Below are 15,151 nucleotides of genomic sequence, written 5' to 3'. Positions count from 1 at the left end.
CGTGAGACTTTTTTTATTTTGGCTACACATGTATTGTTGGGAAGTGTTTTGACTGGTTCTTGTAGCAAGGTGTTTTAGTCTCCTTCAGGTTGTAAGGATGTAACATGTGTAGGTGTAACCATTCACTCCCCACCTTTTTATTATTTTACACATAGTCATTTATGTCCAGTCTTTACTTTAAAGTCAGTCTTTAAAGCCACAATCCTGAGTTTGTGTTTCAGTCCAGTTGGTTTGTTATAAAGCTGAGTGATGGGGCTGGTGAAATAAACACTCAAATGCATTGACTGAACTATGGGCAGCAAGGAATGACAGTCAATGACGTCGGTGAGTTTATTATTATTTTTATGATTATGAAGGACCTCTAGCTGCTGCCAAGGCATCAGCTACTCTTCCTGTAGCCCATTCACATTAAGAACACGTAACCCAATAAAACAGAACATTACATCACAACACCACTACATACCCACAGCACAAAATGTACAATTCCACCATACAACAATATTAAAATATACATGTGTGTAGAGTGCGTGTGCTGGCATGTGTGTCTCTTCACAGTCCGCGTTGTTCCATAAGTATTTCTTATTTTACTGCTTGCATGAGTTACTTGATGTGGAATAAAGTTCCATGTAGTCATGGCTTTATGTAGTACTGTGCATTTACCAGAGTCTGTTCTGGACTTGGGGGACTGTGAAGACACCCCTGGTGGCATGTCTTGTGGGGTATGCATGGGTGTCTGAACTGTGTGCTAGTCGTTAGAACAGACAGCTCTGTAACATGTCAATGCCTCTCACAAAGACAAGTAGTAATGCAGTCAATCTCTCCTCTACTTTGAGCAAGGAGTGATTGACATGCATGTCATTGATGTTAGCTCCCTGTGTACATTTTAAGGAACAGCTGTGCTGCTCTGTTCTGGGACAACTGTAATTTGCCTATGTCCCTCTTTGTGGCACTCGACAAAACTAGGGCCTGTGTGACTTGTTTTGTTGATAGCATAGTCAAAAAAGCAGAGTAGCGCTTTATTAGACAGACCTCTCCCCATTTTAGCTACCATTTCATCAATATGTTTTGACCATGACAGTCAAAAATCCTCAACTTGCTCCATTTCCACATTATACACTACGAGATTTAGTTGAGGTTTAGCGTTTAGTGAATGGTTTGTCCCAAATACAATGCTTTTAGTTTAATATTTATTACTAGCTTCTTACTTGTCACCCATTCTAAAACTGTCTGCAGCTTTTTGTGAAGTATTGCAGGGATTTCACTTGCTGTGGTAGCTGACGTGTATAATGTTGAGTCATCGGCATACATGGGCTTTACTCAGTGCCAGGTCATTAGTAAAGATTTTTTTAAAGTAAGGGGCCTAGACAACTTCTCTCGGGAATGCCCGACTCTACCTGGATTACAGTATGTTGGAGAGGCTTCCATTAAAGAACACCCTCTGTGTTCTGTTAGACCGGTAACTCTCAATCCACGATATAGCAGGGGATATAAAGCATTAACACAAAAACAATTTCCAGCAGTAGATTCTGTAGCGGTGCGTGGGTAAAATCAATGGGGAAGCCATGTCAGGAAAAAAACAACCTTTGATTTTAGAATCACTGAGAATTACCACATGTTGAAAAGAAAACAGGAGCTGCCTCCACTATTCCACCAACAGTTCATCATCAAATCACCTATGCTTAGTTTAAAACAGTGACAACTAAAAGATACCAAAAACGATTTAGTCCAATCAACGTAAGCCAAATGTGACTGTCCATGGTTCTGATTTCTGTGTTTGGTGTTTTTGTAGAAGTAGGGTGAGTCAACATGTTATTTGTACCTTCACACACCCAATGACATCCTCCTCTCTTTCATGTTGCCGAAACGGTCTATGACTCAGTCATACGTACTGTTTTTGTTGTCCTAGGGTACCTGGCTAAAATGTTTGCTCGAGTGCTTAACTTCCTTTCATGGGCAATGATGCACCAGGCCAGCAAGTTAACATATTAGCCCACTACATCTAGCTACATATTGAACTTCCATCCTCTCAGGCCATGGGAACAATGTATGAATTTATGATTGGATCAGAATCACAGTTATAAACATTGGTCAGTACGGAGAATGAAGTAAAACCACAAGTCCAAATCCATCCAAGGCTAATTTAGGAAAGGGAATATTTTAGCTAGGTAGTTAGCCACCGGAGGAAAACACAAGGAGATGCAACAATTCTATTTTTTTCTGTAAATGAGATTCTCCTTTTGATGTGAAGCCAAATCCAAACTGGCTTCCCTAGAACGCCAGGACCATTCACAGTCGAGCTCGCGCAGTGTAACTCAACTCTGATTGGCTATTATTTTTTATCAAGGGAGGCCAAATGCTCGCTGGCTTACCTTGCATTCAATGCTACAGCGGCAACAATATCATACTCTTTTTGACCAGACACCATCAGATAGATGGGCTACACATACTTAGGGCGCTGTTTTGCTCACTCGGATGTTTTCTCCGGTGAGATACATTAGCAGGAATATTATGAAACAGAGACTAAATATATAAAATGTTATTTGTATTTTTTGGGTAAGCCTGGCTTCTCTTGGCATCCATAAGTATGTGCCACTGACTATGATTGATAACGTCAAAAGCTGCACTGAAGTCTAGCAAAACAGCTCCCACACGCTTCTTATTATCAATTTATTCCAGCCAATCATCAGTCATTTGTGTAAGTGCTGTACATGTTGAGTGCCCCTCCCTATAAGTATGCTGAAAGTCAGTTGTTAATTTGTAGGGTACAAGCCCTTAATTGTTTAACTCCATAATCCAACACAGGTCTACACACTTAATTGTTTAAGGCTACTTTATTAATATAGTCTTTGTAAATGAACAATCTTAGCTTCAAAATACGGTTAAAACATACATCTATGAATTTGTGTTACATGTAAACAGTCCAATACCTCAGCAAACCAAGAATGCTGTTTGGTTGAAAAAAAGGAATTAACGATTGCGACTTAAATTTGCAGGTAGTTATGTTACTTCAAGAGTTCCTGAACAGTTCCTGAATAGTTTAAGGTAGGGCATGTAGCCTATAATTTACCATGCGGATATAAGATTGACACAATCACGCCAGAATGAATCATTGTAGTCATGTGATATAAACCAAGGACAGACTAACGCCAGAATGAATCATTGTAGTCGTGTGATATAAACCAAGGACAGACTTGAGTTTATTTCATGGGACAGAAGTTCCAAAATAAAACCTGAGGCCTATTTATCACAGACATAGAAAACAACGGCGATTGCTTGTATGTTCACTGCGTTCTGCTGCGAGTGAACAGCTTTCTAATGTGCTCTTTAGTATGGAATTTCTGCTGCGCTATCCCAGCCCATAGAAGGCAAGTGTTAATGCGTCCTATGTCGTTCAGCCAATTATGTAGCTATCAGGCGAGTGTCAATGTTTTTATGGCGGCGGGAATGATATGAGATCATACTGTCACCGAGGTTTTAGATTATGTTACCCCTGTGAGTCATGTCATGGGCCAGTAGGGTTGCCAACTGTCCCGTACTAGCCGGGATGTCCCTTATATTGGGCTAAATTGGTTGATCCAATACGGGACCTCCCGTGTCCCGTATATTCATCCAAACGCGCCAATTCCTGTAGACATTTCTGTTGTTGTTCGGTCGGTTTGGCATATCAAGGAAATATGGATAAACCTGCAAAAAAGAAAACTGTACAGCTACAACAAACAATGGGAAGCACAAAAGACGTGGGTTAAGCCCGTCAGTGGTGACCCGATGAAAGCTTTCTGTAATTAATGCCTTCGGGAATTCTCAATTGACCATGGAGGGGAGAATGACCGAACTCAGCTTGCATCCACAGAAATGCACAAGGCGGCCACACTAGCTAAAGGTGCTAGCAATATCGGTGCATTCTTCGTGACTTCTACTACGGAAAATGACAAAATCGTGGCAAGTGAAGCCTCGTATGTGTACCATATGGTTAAACACGGACTCGGCTACAACATCACTGACTGTCTCGTTAAGCTCAACGGTGCTTTGTTTCATGACTCAAATGTTGTGAAGATGCACTTAGGAAGAACGAAAGATGATTACAATGAATGCTGAAATGATTACAATGAATGTTTCAATGACCACCGACTGTGCGGGATATTTTGGATGATCTGTCCCTGACTGAAGGTGAGCCCGTGTATTTCTCAGTTGCCAGTGATGCCTCAAACAAGGGAAATAGGAAAATGTTTCCTGTGTGCGTGAGATATTTATCTCTGTCTGATGGTGTACAGTGCAAGTTACTTGACTTTTACGAAGACAGTGATGAAACTGCAAATTGCATACATCAAGCTCTGATGAACTGTCTGGAAAAGCTTGAACTGGATATTAGACACATCACAGCCCTATGCAGCAGATGATGTCAACTTTGGAAAACACCACTCCGTTTACCAGTTATTGAGCAGTGCCAACAATCGCATTCTGAAAGCTAATTGCCCAGTTCACATCGCTTAATACCTGCAAGCACACCTGCGATCAGCTGTCAGTGGATATTGAGACAATTGTTTTAAAGATCTACAGCCACTTCTCAAAGTTTGCCTTTGACATTGAGTGGCGTGAAATTCTGCGACATGTTTGCACATGATGGCTCTCTTCATCCAGCTGCCGATCGTCTCCTACGAAGCTGGCCAACTCTTACTTCATACACAAGGTCCCTTGGGGAGATTTTTGAGTATGAAGAACAGACAGAAGCTGAGATTTATCTGCATTTTCCACAACATGGCGTGTGTTTTTGAGTAAACAACTCTCTCCCTCACATGTTTACAAGGAAGTCCAAAAGTTAAAAATTAAGATGCCTCTGATGACCATTAAATGGTCAGACTCAAGAAACAGTTGCAGCACAGTGAAAGAGCTGATCAAAAATACATTTCAAATATCTGAACCTTGACTTGTCATGTAAGGACTTCTCTGGCTATGCAAAAGGACTGCTTGTATCAGTCAAGTGCAGCAAAAAAATATCCATGGAAGAAGTAGACTTGAGTGACTCATGCCCCTTTTCCATTTGAAATGTTTTTTGCTGTAAAGGTCCAAATTGTGATTTCTTTGATCATTTATTTTGAGGTTTATTCACATAAGTTTAAGGAAGTAGTACGTCTTTGTGCTGACTAGATGTTAATATAACCCAGATGCAGGGACAGTGCTCATTAATCAACATTATGACTAGAAAACCCCCCTCTTGGGCTGACAAACCAACTTCTTGTAATAACTGAAACAATGTACAGTGGAAAATGAGACATGACTGAGGGAAGAACAAAGAAACAATGTTTTAATACAAGCTGTTGAATCGGGTTATAAAGCAAAGAGATCTGGATATCACATGAAATAAGGACAACTAAAATATCTATATATTCTTCCTTTAGTCTCACATGACTAAATCACAGTAACTGTCTTACAGCATTCTAAATGGGTTTGACAGGCAGTATAGCCTGCCTGTAAGTGCAACTAGATCAACAGTATTCAGAACAGATTAAATACAGTACTCTATGCCTAATCAATACTGTAGGCACTATCAACTCTGAAATAACACATTCCAACTCATTGACCATAATGAATTAGGTAAATACTTTAAATTACATACTGCAATAGTACATACGGCTACAATTATACAATATATTGTGTATTTTAAGATATATTAATATAAAATAGTAGAAATTCTTATGAAGAATCATTAAATGTAAGTGCACATGGTAACATGGCCCTCTGATAAGCTAGGTGACATTTTGCTTAAGCTTGAAATCCTCTACAAACCTTAAGGGTCAGGGGCTAGCTAGGGGGTAATGCCAAGTTATAGGAGTTGGAGGATTTGCAAGGGCATGCCAGAGTGCCAGAAGGGAGAGGAGTTACTGTATTTCTGTTGTAGCATTACACTACGAAGTAGGATGAGTGACTCAGCGCAAACTGCCAAAGGAATGCTGTCCATCTACACAAGGGAGTGGATGGAGAGATATGAATTTCTGTGTGTGTGCGCTTCTGAGCCAAGACACATTAGCTTCCACAGCAAGAGATCAATATGTTCTCATAATGTAAAATGACAGCCACCTCATATTCCAAGCACATAAAAAAAAAAAAAAAAATTAAATACGTAAAAACATTAAATTAATAGACAGTTATGACTTGTGTGTGGTGTAGCTGTAATAAGAGCTTCCACAGTGAGTTAGCGTTTTCTCTTTTGTGTAGGTGGTCTCTTTAGTGCGGTTCCCATAGATTTCCAGTCATTGTGATAACACTAGTTAGAGGTAGTTTTGCAAGCCAAATCTAACTTCCTTCTTACTGGACATAAACATAAAAATGGTATCCACAAGTTCATCTGACTCTGGGGAAGTAGATAAAGGGCTTCATTGACAACATCCCAAACTATCCCTTTAAGTGATCAGGTTTGCCGGCTGAGAACCTTTTCTAATTTGCAATGACGACTCTGGCCAGGAAGTGAACCCAAAGCAAATGAACCTCCCACATATTGTTCTCTCTCCCCCTCTTTCCCTTCACCCCCTGGTTCCTTCTCACATGATCACTGTTGCCTACTGGTTCACAGCGGAGTAGTTGACAGTGGGAGCAGGGTGGCCCTGGGGCTTCTCTGTGTCAGGAGAGGGTTCTCTAGTGGCTTCTCTGTGTCAGGAGACGGTTCTCTAGTGGTCCCATTCAACCGATGTCCAACAAACATGCACACTCTAGAAAAGACAGAAATACTCGACTCAGATACATAAATGAAATACTGAGTTATTGAAAATACAGTATATCAATATACAAAATTCTCCAACACATCAATAGAACATAAAAACATCGTCCAATCTTCTCAATTAAAACAGCTTCAGACTTTCACCATTTTCTGAATGAACACGTCAACCCTGAGTTTCACAGTACATCCCCTCTAATGAGGATGCTTACCGGTATAAGTGGATCTTGTAGCGAATAAGGAGAACCAGGATGATGATGATGACGACAGCAGCTGATACTCCAAAGGTAAGCCCAAATGTTATCCCTGATACACACCTAACACCAAAACATATTTTGTGCTCTGTTGAAGAGGAAGGGAGGGCAGATCAGCATCAAAACGCAGACATTTTAGTTCTCTAATCTTATGCATTGTTCTTTTTAACAGTACATTTTGGAATATCAAGTCTTGTAATGTTATTGTATGGAAGGTGTTAAACCAGTTTATAATTAGTGTTACTACAATATAATTTAGTTTATTTAGCACTGGTAGTTAACCAAGTGCTGCCATTGTAATAAAGATCCACTCATTCCAGGCCAATCAAAGTTTATACAACAGGTGTGTCTAATCCTGCTTGGTTAAACAGCATTCCAGCCGGTGTCTATTCTACAAGTTACCACCGGCTAAATCTATGACCTTAAAATAACTATTTACTCTGATCTGACTGTGCATTCCACGGTCATCAGCCCAGCCAAGCAATTTATAAACTTGAACCCCCACTATAAAGTGCATCTAGACATTCTCATTTCTTTCAGAGTAACGTTTAGTTTAACAGCAGAGGTTTGAATAAACCTTGTTGTCGGTCTCTCCGACATTTGCAACATTGTTTCCATATTCAAATTCGATCTCCAGCTGTACCATAGTAATGAACGTGTCGGGACGAGAGACAGGCAAGCAACGTTTCTCAACCAGTCAATCATGAATCAGCTGAAAAATAATTTGATATACTGTATACAAAGAAATGTCAATTGAAAAGGTCAAACGAAACGAAATGCAGCTAGCTTCCAGACTTTCCAGCTACAGTTTGAAGTGATTGTTAGCTGTGTTGTTGGCTAGCTCCTCTGAACAACAGTGTCCTGACGAGTGAGCACATTTTCTATGCCATTAGCTCATTGTTATGGATGTATCCAAATAAATATAACTAGAAAACAGCTTAATTTTATTTTATTTTAAACGGAGCTACTTTGCTGTTATTCTGGCTGTACTTTTTGATGTGACTAAGTTTAACCGTACTGTAGTTGGCTAGCTAGCAAGCAAGGGATAAGAACGTTGCCAGCCAGTATGGCAATGGAACATTTAGAAAGAACGACTGGGTCACATCCATAGAAACAGAACAAAAAGACTAAACAACTTGGTCGCATCTGGCAGCTGAACCGATAGAACGAACAACCACTCGGCTTGGGTAGCAACCCTAGATTTGTGTCAGGACTATCTTGTAGATAAAATAGTATGAAATTATGACTTTGTCTCGGGCCTAACACCCATGCCAATATATCCTTCAAACACTGGCTTCTCTGGCATTATCACTCAATAAGCCTGGAATTACTGCTGCAAAGAGAATCAAAGCCTCTGAATCAAGCAGACATTAGATAGCAAATGAATGTATTCAGTTATAGTATACAGTAGTAAAAGTGTCCGAATACTGGAGCCATAGCAACAATACCAAGATATTTCAAGCTACTGTGAGTCATCACCTGGTTCAATGGATTCCTGGTCAAATGGCTTCACAATACAGTTCCCTAGAAAAGTTCAAAGACACAATGTTCAAGTTGGTGGACAAACCCAGCAAGCCTTGAGAATAGCACATACACACTTGCACATATTCCATGTAATTAAATGCAGTTTCAGGTTATTGGTGCAATTACATAGAACACAGTAAGAACATTAACTAACATGAAATATACACCATGGTTTCAGTTAACCATTCTTAGAAAGACAAACAGTGCATTCAGAAAGTAGTCAGACCCCTTTACTTTCTCCACATTGTTACATTACAGCCTTATTCTGAAATGTTTCTCCCCCCCTAAATCTAAACACAATAAAAAAGCTAAAACAGATGTATACACTTTTGTAAATGTATGAAAATAAACTGTAATATCACATTTACATAAGTATTTACTCAGTACTTTGTTGAAGCACCTTTAGCAGCGATTACAGCCTCAAGTCTTCTTGGGTATGAAGCCAAAAGCTTGGCACACCTGTATTTGGGGAGTTTATCCCATTCTTCTCTGCAGATCCTCTCAAGCTCTGTCAGGTTGGATGGAGAGTGTTGCTGCACAGCTATTTTCAGGTCTCTCCAGAGATGTTAGATTGGGTTCAAGTCCAGGCTTTGGCCGGGCCACTGAAGGACATAGAGACTTGTCTCAAAGCCACTCCTGCGTTGCCTAGGCTGTGCGCTTAGGGTCATTGTCTTGTTGGAAGGTGAACCGTCGCCCCAGTCTGAGGTCCTGAGCACTCTAGAGCAGATTTATCAAGGATCTCTCTGTACAGTCACTCGATCCTGACTAGTCTCCCAGTCCCTGCTACTAAAAAAATATCCCTACAGCTTGATGTTGCCACCACCATGCTTCACCGTAGGGATGGTGCCAGGTTTCCACCAGACATGACGCTTAGCATTCAGGCCAAAGAGTTCAATATTGGTTTCATCCTTTAGGTGCCTTTTGCAAATTCCAAGTGGGCTGTCATGTGCCTTTTACTGAGGAGTGGCTTTCGTCTGGCCACTACCATAAAGGCCTGATTGGTGGAGTGCTGCAGAGATGGTTGTTCTTCTGGAAGGTTCTCCCATCTCCACATAGGAACTCTAGAGCTCTGTCAGAGTGACCATCGGGTTTCTTGGTCACCTTCCCCCGATTGCTTAGTTTGGCCGGGTGGCCAGCTCTAGGAAGTCTTGGTGGTTCCAAATTTCTTCCATTTAAGAATGTAGGCCACTGTTCTTGGGGACCTTCAATGCTGCAGACATTTTTTGGTACCCTTCCACAGATCTGTGCCTCGACACAATCCTGTCTCGGAGCTTTACAGACAACCTTAGACAGGTGTGCGCCTTTGCAAATCATGTCCAATCAATTGAATTTACCACAGGTGGACTCCAATGAAGTTGTAGAAACATCAAGGATGATCAATGGAAACAGGATGCACCCGAGCTCAATTTCAAGTCTCATAGCAAAGGGTCTGAATACTTATGTAAATAAGGTATCTTTATCTTAATACATTTGCAAAAAATTCAAAAAACCTGTTTTCACTTGGGGTATCATTATGGGGTATTGTGTGTAGATCGATGAGGAAAAACATGACTTTAATCAATTTTTAGAATAAGTCTATAGCATAACAAAATGTGGAAAAAGTCAAGGGGTCTGAATACTTCCCGAATGAACTGTAGTTATTCTGCTCAGACATTGCCGACACCTGCCTGATCTTACAAGACCTGGATAGGTACTTTATGTATCAGTTAACCACATATGTTTGGCAGTCTGACTTGGCAAGGAACCATTGGTTGACGCATGCAACGTCTGAGCAGGAGAACGAGACCCTAGGTTGAGTTCCTGCCCGGCTAGATGTGCATCAACCAATGGGTACGCACCACATTATTGACTGTGCTGTCTGGCATTAGATGGCTATATCATGTGGTTAGCTGATAGATATGTTAAATACCTAGGCGTTATAAGTTCTGACATGCGTCAGCAATGTAATCGGGCAGGAACACCACCTAGCTCACTAATCGTTATTTGACAATACAACTGTAATATGAAATCATACTCACTAAGGCACTCTACTTTGCGATTTGAATTCTATAAGAAATTGAAAAAAAAAGGTTAACAGAAGGCAGAGAGAGGAAAGGATCAGTCTACTCTAGACATCCTGAACATGCCTGGGCATGTCTGCACTCACCTTCTCCCCTAAAATTCTCATGAATAAAGAATATCCATCTGCTATGTGCTCGTGACTCTGATAGCCAGTGTGAATTTGTGGTGTATTCTGGCAAAAAATGGCAACTGTGCATTACCCAACTACACAGGTGTTGCATTGTGAGCTTGTCTACATGAAGCACTTTAAGACCTAGTCACAGCACAGCATGTGTACGCAAATTAAATCCATAATCATGATCTTTATTTTCATGTCCCAACACAAACAGTAACCATACAGTAACAGCAGGGTTGTAGTGGATAGTAAACATTCTACGCACCGTTTTATTAAGTGTGCATTCCTCTAAGTACTTCAGCCTGTCCATGCAGCCTATGATGGTAATAGATTGACTGGTCTGAACCAGAACACGATCTTTGTCTATGTCATCATCATTGGTGAGAACAGTGCCCTAAATGAAATAAAAACAGAAAATTGTTGCCACAGCTTAACATAACTCACTGGTCACAGACCCTGGTCCAGGATAGCTACAGAAATGCACCTGATTCAACTAATTATCAAGACCTTAATTAGTTGAATCAGGTGTGATAGTGCTGGGCTGGCACTAAAGCCTGCATATCCTGTAGTTCTCCAGGACTGGGGCTGGTGACCACTGCTGTGAAAGAATACAGTGACACACCTACCAGTTGCCTCATCAGGTCCAAAATGAAAGTAGTACTGCACAGCATGTACTGGCGTGTCATTCAGATAATGTTGATCTCAGCTATACAGATGTAGCCTCGAAATAAGCTATCATATGGTCACTCACATTTCCATCCAACCACTGCCTTACACAGGTTGAGGGCGATCCTGGCATGGGCTTTGAGAGTTGATAGGTCACTGTACCGTTGGCATGTACAGTGTTGTTACAGCCAACGGTCTGGGCGCTGACACAGCTGACCAGCTGAGACACCACTGTGAAAGAAAGGGCACTCAGTCTTGACACATAGCATGGATTGTAGAATCAGAGACAGACATAACATGCATGTTTTAAATATTACAGGAGTGTTTAACATCGGTCCACATCGGTATTGTACTACAAACTGTCAAATTAAGAGGTGGGAAAACTGGTTTGAGCGGTTTCACAAATCTGTGAAACGATTTGACAAGTAGGATATACTGCGCCATTGTTTTTCAAATGACACATGCATACCGCTAATAATACTGTACACGTGTATACACCTGCTGCATTAACTTTCACCCACGCCTCCCTACTTCGAGGGGATTTAGACAAACATTGACAAAATACATCAAGTGAATCATCCAAATCCTCCAAACTGCGATATCAGAACACAGTCCGTATTGATAATAAAGTCCGTATTAATAATACATTTAGACAAATTAACTAAAATACATAACATTTGAACTATGTTTATAACATACTCGCATAAGGCTACTCTTTTCCATAATCCTCAACATTGCAAAACGATGGAAGATGAGTAAAAATTGGCTACATAGGACGATTGGGACGCTGCACTACACATGAAATAACGCAACAACAAAAAAATTTAACCGCACATTCACTGTTGGCTTAAATAACTATTACTTTAGCCTACTTGATATAGGTAAGGTTACTTACAGAACACGCAAATCAATTTCATTGACACCTTCCGTATGACACAGCTGATGCAACAACCAGCGCAGTTCAACATTCCGTGCGATCTGAAGCTGAGAGTGAACAGAGAACACATTCAGTAGTTTTAGTGTTTCAAACAGTAGGCGGGTCATTGTGTGTCATCTGGGATGCCGCTTGGGTCCTAAAGCACGAGGGAAATACGCGATCTTTAATGCTTCGTGTGTAAAGTAAACAGGTCGCAGGCGCCAAATTAACGCCTACATGAGTCAAATAATCGCATCAAATGTGCTTGCAGGCGATTCAAAATATGAACGTCCTCACTGTCATCTGCGTTTATTTTCAGCAAACTTAACATATGTTCATACAAATATTTACATAAGATTCAACAACTGAGACATAAACTGAACAAGTTCCAGAGACCTGTGACTAACATAAATTGAATAATGTGTCCCTGAACAAAATCAAAAGTAACAGTCAGTATCTGTTGTGGCCACCAGCTGCATTAAGAACTGCAGTGCATCTCCTCCTCACGGACTGCACCAGATTTGCCAGTTCTCGCTGTGAGATGTTACCTCACTCTTCCACCAAGGCACCTGCAAGTCCCTGGACATTTCTGGGGGGGAATGACCCTAGCCCTCTTATCCAACAGGTTCCAGGTGTGCGCAATGGGATTGAGATCCGGGCTCTTCGCTGGCCATGGCATAACACTGACATTCCTGTCTTGCAGGAAATCACGCACAGAACGAGCAGTATGGCTGGTGGCATTGTCATGCTGGTGGGTCATGTCAGGATGAGCCTGCAGGAAGGGTACCACATGAGGGAGGAGGATGTCTTCCCTGTAACGCACAGCGTTGAGATTGTCTGCAATGACAACAAGCTCAGTCCGATGATGCTGTAACACACCGCCCCAGACCATGACGGACCCTCCACCTCCAAATCGATCCTGAACCAGAGTACAGGCCTCGGTGTAATGCTCATTCCTTCGACGATAAACGTGAATCCGACCATCACCCCTGGTGAGACAAAACCGCCACTCGTCAGTGAAGAGCACCTTTTGGCAGTCCTGTCTGGTCCAGCGATGGTGGGTTTGTGCCCATAGGCGACGTTGTTGCCGGTGACGTCTGGTGAGGACCTGCCTTACAACAGGCCTACAAGCCCTCAGTCCAGCCTCTCTCAGCCTATTGCGGACAGTCTGAGCACTGATGGAGGGATTGTACGTTCCTGGTGTAACTTCAGCAGTTGTTGTCGCCATCCTGTACCTGTCCCGCAGGTGTGATGTTTGGATGTACCGATCCTGTGCAGGTGTTGTTACACGTGGTCTGCCACTGCGAGGACGATCAGCTGTACAGCCTGTCTCCCTGTAGCTCTGTCTTAGGCATCTCACAGTACGGACATTGCAATTTATTTCCCTGGCCACATCTGCAGTCCTCTTTGCAGCATGCCTAAGGCACGTTCACGCAGATGAGCAGGGACCCTAGGCATCTTTCTTTTGGTGTTTTTCAGAGTCAGTAGAAAGGCCTCTTTATAGTGTCCTACGTCTTCATAACTGACCTTAATTTCCTACCGTCTGTAAGCTGTTAGTGTGTTAACGACCGTTCTACAGGTTCATGTTCATGAATTGTTTATGGTTCATTGAACAAGCATGGGAAACAGTGTTTAAACCATTTACAATGAAGATCTGTGAAGTTATTTGGATTTTTACAAATGATCTTTTAAAGACAGGGTCCTGGAAAAGGGACGTTTCTTTTTTTGCTGAGTTTACTTGCTCGCAAATTTAGCTAACGTCTGTAGCCTCGAAACCTGGCCATATTATCTCATATAGTTAGCATCAAACTGCCCGGTCATACTGCTAGCCGCAGTGAACGGCGCCATCTTGTGTTTTATTAAAAGCCCTGCTGAAAAAAACATGTCAACTATAACAGCAGCGAAAACACATTAGACTATGTAAATTCGATCAAGGTAAATGACATACTAGCAAGATTGTTGCTTGAATGCAGGGCCAGGCATACATAGATTAGACAAAGGAGATGCTCAAAATCCTGGTAGTTTGATTTTTGGACTATTGTCTTTATTTTGCTTTATCTTTGACTAAAGGTAAACTGGACAATAGAACGAGTCCAAATTCACCCAAGGCTGAAAACGGCAATAGAACGTTGGCTAAGCTGGAACACTAGCTCGAGCCCATAGCAAATGAATTGAATAGAACGTTCGCAGAGCCTAGTTTGACTGGAATTATGCTTAGAATTCCATTTAGCCTAAATGGCATAATTTATCCCTTTTCATATTACAACTACAATTTGTTCTTATGACAAAACTGGAATAAAACAACTTGTGTAGAAAGTAAACATGCGCACCTCTATGATGTCAACTGCACTTATGTCTGCATAAGGAGAAAGTAGAAAACAAACTGCAACTAAGGACTATTTTTGGCCTAATGACATTGAGATACACTGCCCAGACTTACATAATTAGAAATAAGTTACATTTGTTAACTGCGAGGGTTGCATGATGTAATTTTTTCACGGGCTGTTGAAGAGGCAGTCTTGTGTTTTCTATTACTGTTATGAGATATTAAGATGATTTCATAATGCATGTATACTAGAGTTGAGGTTAGCGCACCTGACTAGTGATTATTTGTCTGGGGTGCAATACCTGCACATTTTTTTTTCTCTCCCAAAACCAACAGGCCAAACACAATATTTTTATATAAATAACTGTAAAGTAATGAGTGACCATTTTAGAAAATCATGGGACATAGTCTTTTGTTGCATGCTATTTTATGTCAGTCAGGGTTAGGGTTAGAAAAATGGTGACCATTACAGCTATAGCTGCATTGTGTTACAAGTCAGGGTTAGGGCTAAAATAGGTTAAACCTAAGGTTAGGGTTTTTAACAGTATGGGTGTATAGCTTTTGCTCCTCCCTGTGTCCT

The 15,151-nt window shown here is 41.3% G+C and overlaps 1 protein-coding gene across 3 annotated transcripts; it reads right to left on the bottom strand.

The window, feature by feature from the left end:
• Positions 1-5,285: 5,285 nt before the first annotated feature.
• On the bottom strand, positions 5,286-12,349 carry LOC139556646 (uncharacterized). Of its 3 annotated transcripts, XM_071370850.1 has the most exons (7): positions 12,225-12,349; positions 11,415-11,560; positions 10,929-11,057; positions 10,506-10,533; positions 8,443-8,487; positions 6,922-7,051; positions 5,286-6,704 (listed from the first exon to the last, which is right to left on the bottom strand). In XM_071370850.1, the coding sequence occupies exons 1-7, from the start codon at positions 12,334-12,336 to the stop codon at positions 6,563-6,565; spliced, it is 732 nt and encodes a 243-aa protein (XP_071226951.1). In that variant the 5' UTR covers positions 12,337-12,349; the 3' UTR covers positions 5,286-6,562. The 3 variants fall into 3 exon arrangements, with proteins under 3 accessions (XP_071226951.1, XP_071226952.1, XP_071226953.1); XM_071370851.1 differs by lacking the exon at positions 10,929-11,057; XM_071370852.1 differs by lacking the exon at positions 12,225-12,349 and having other exon boundaries at positions 11,290-11,425.
• Between the last annotated feature and the right edge of the window lie 2,802 nt (positions 12,350-15,151).

This window comes from Salvelinus alpinus, chromosome 27, assembly GCF_045679555.1.
Source record: "Salvelinus alpinus chromosome 27, SLU_Salpinus.1, whole genome shotgun sequence".
In the NCBI taxonomy this organism is placed as follows: domain Eukaryota; kingdom Metazoa; phylum Chordata; class Actinopteri; order Salmoniformes; family Salmonidae; genus Salvelinus; species Salvelinus alpinus.
This window is presented reverse-complemented; position numbering and strand designations above follow the sequence as displayed.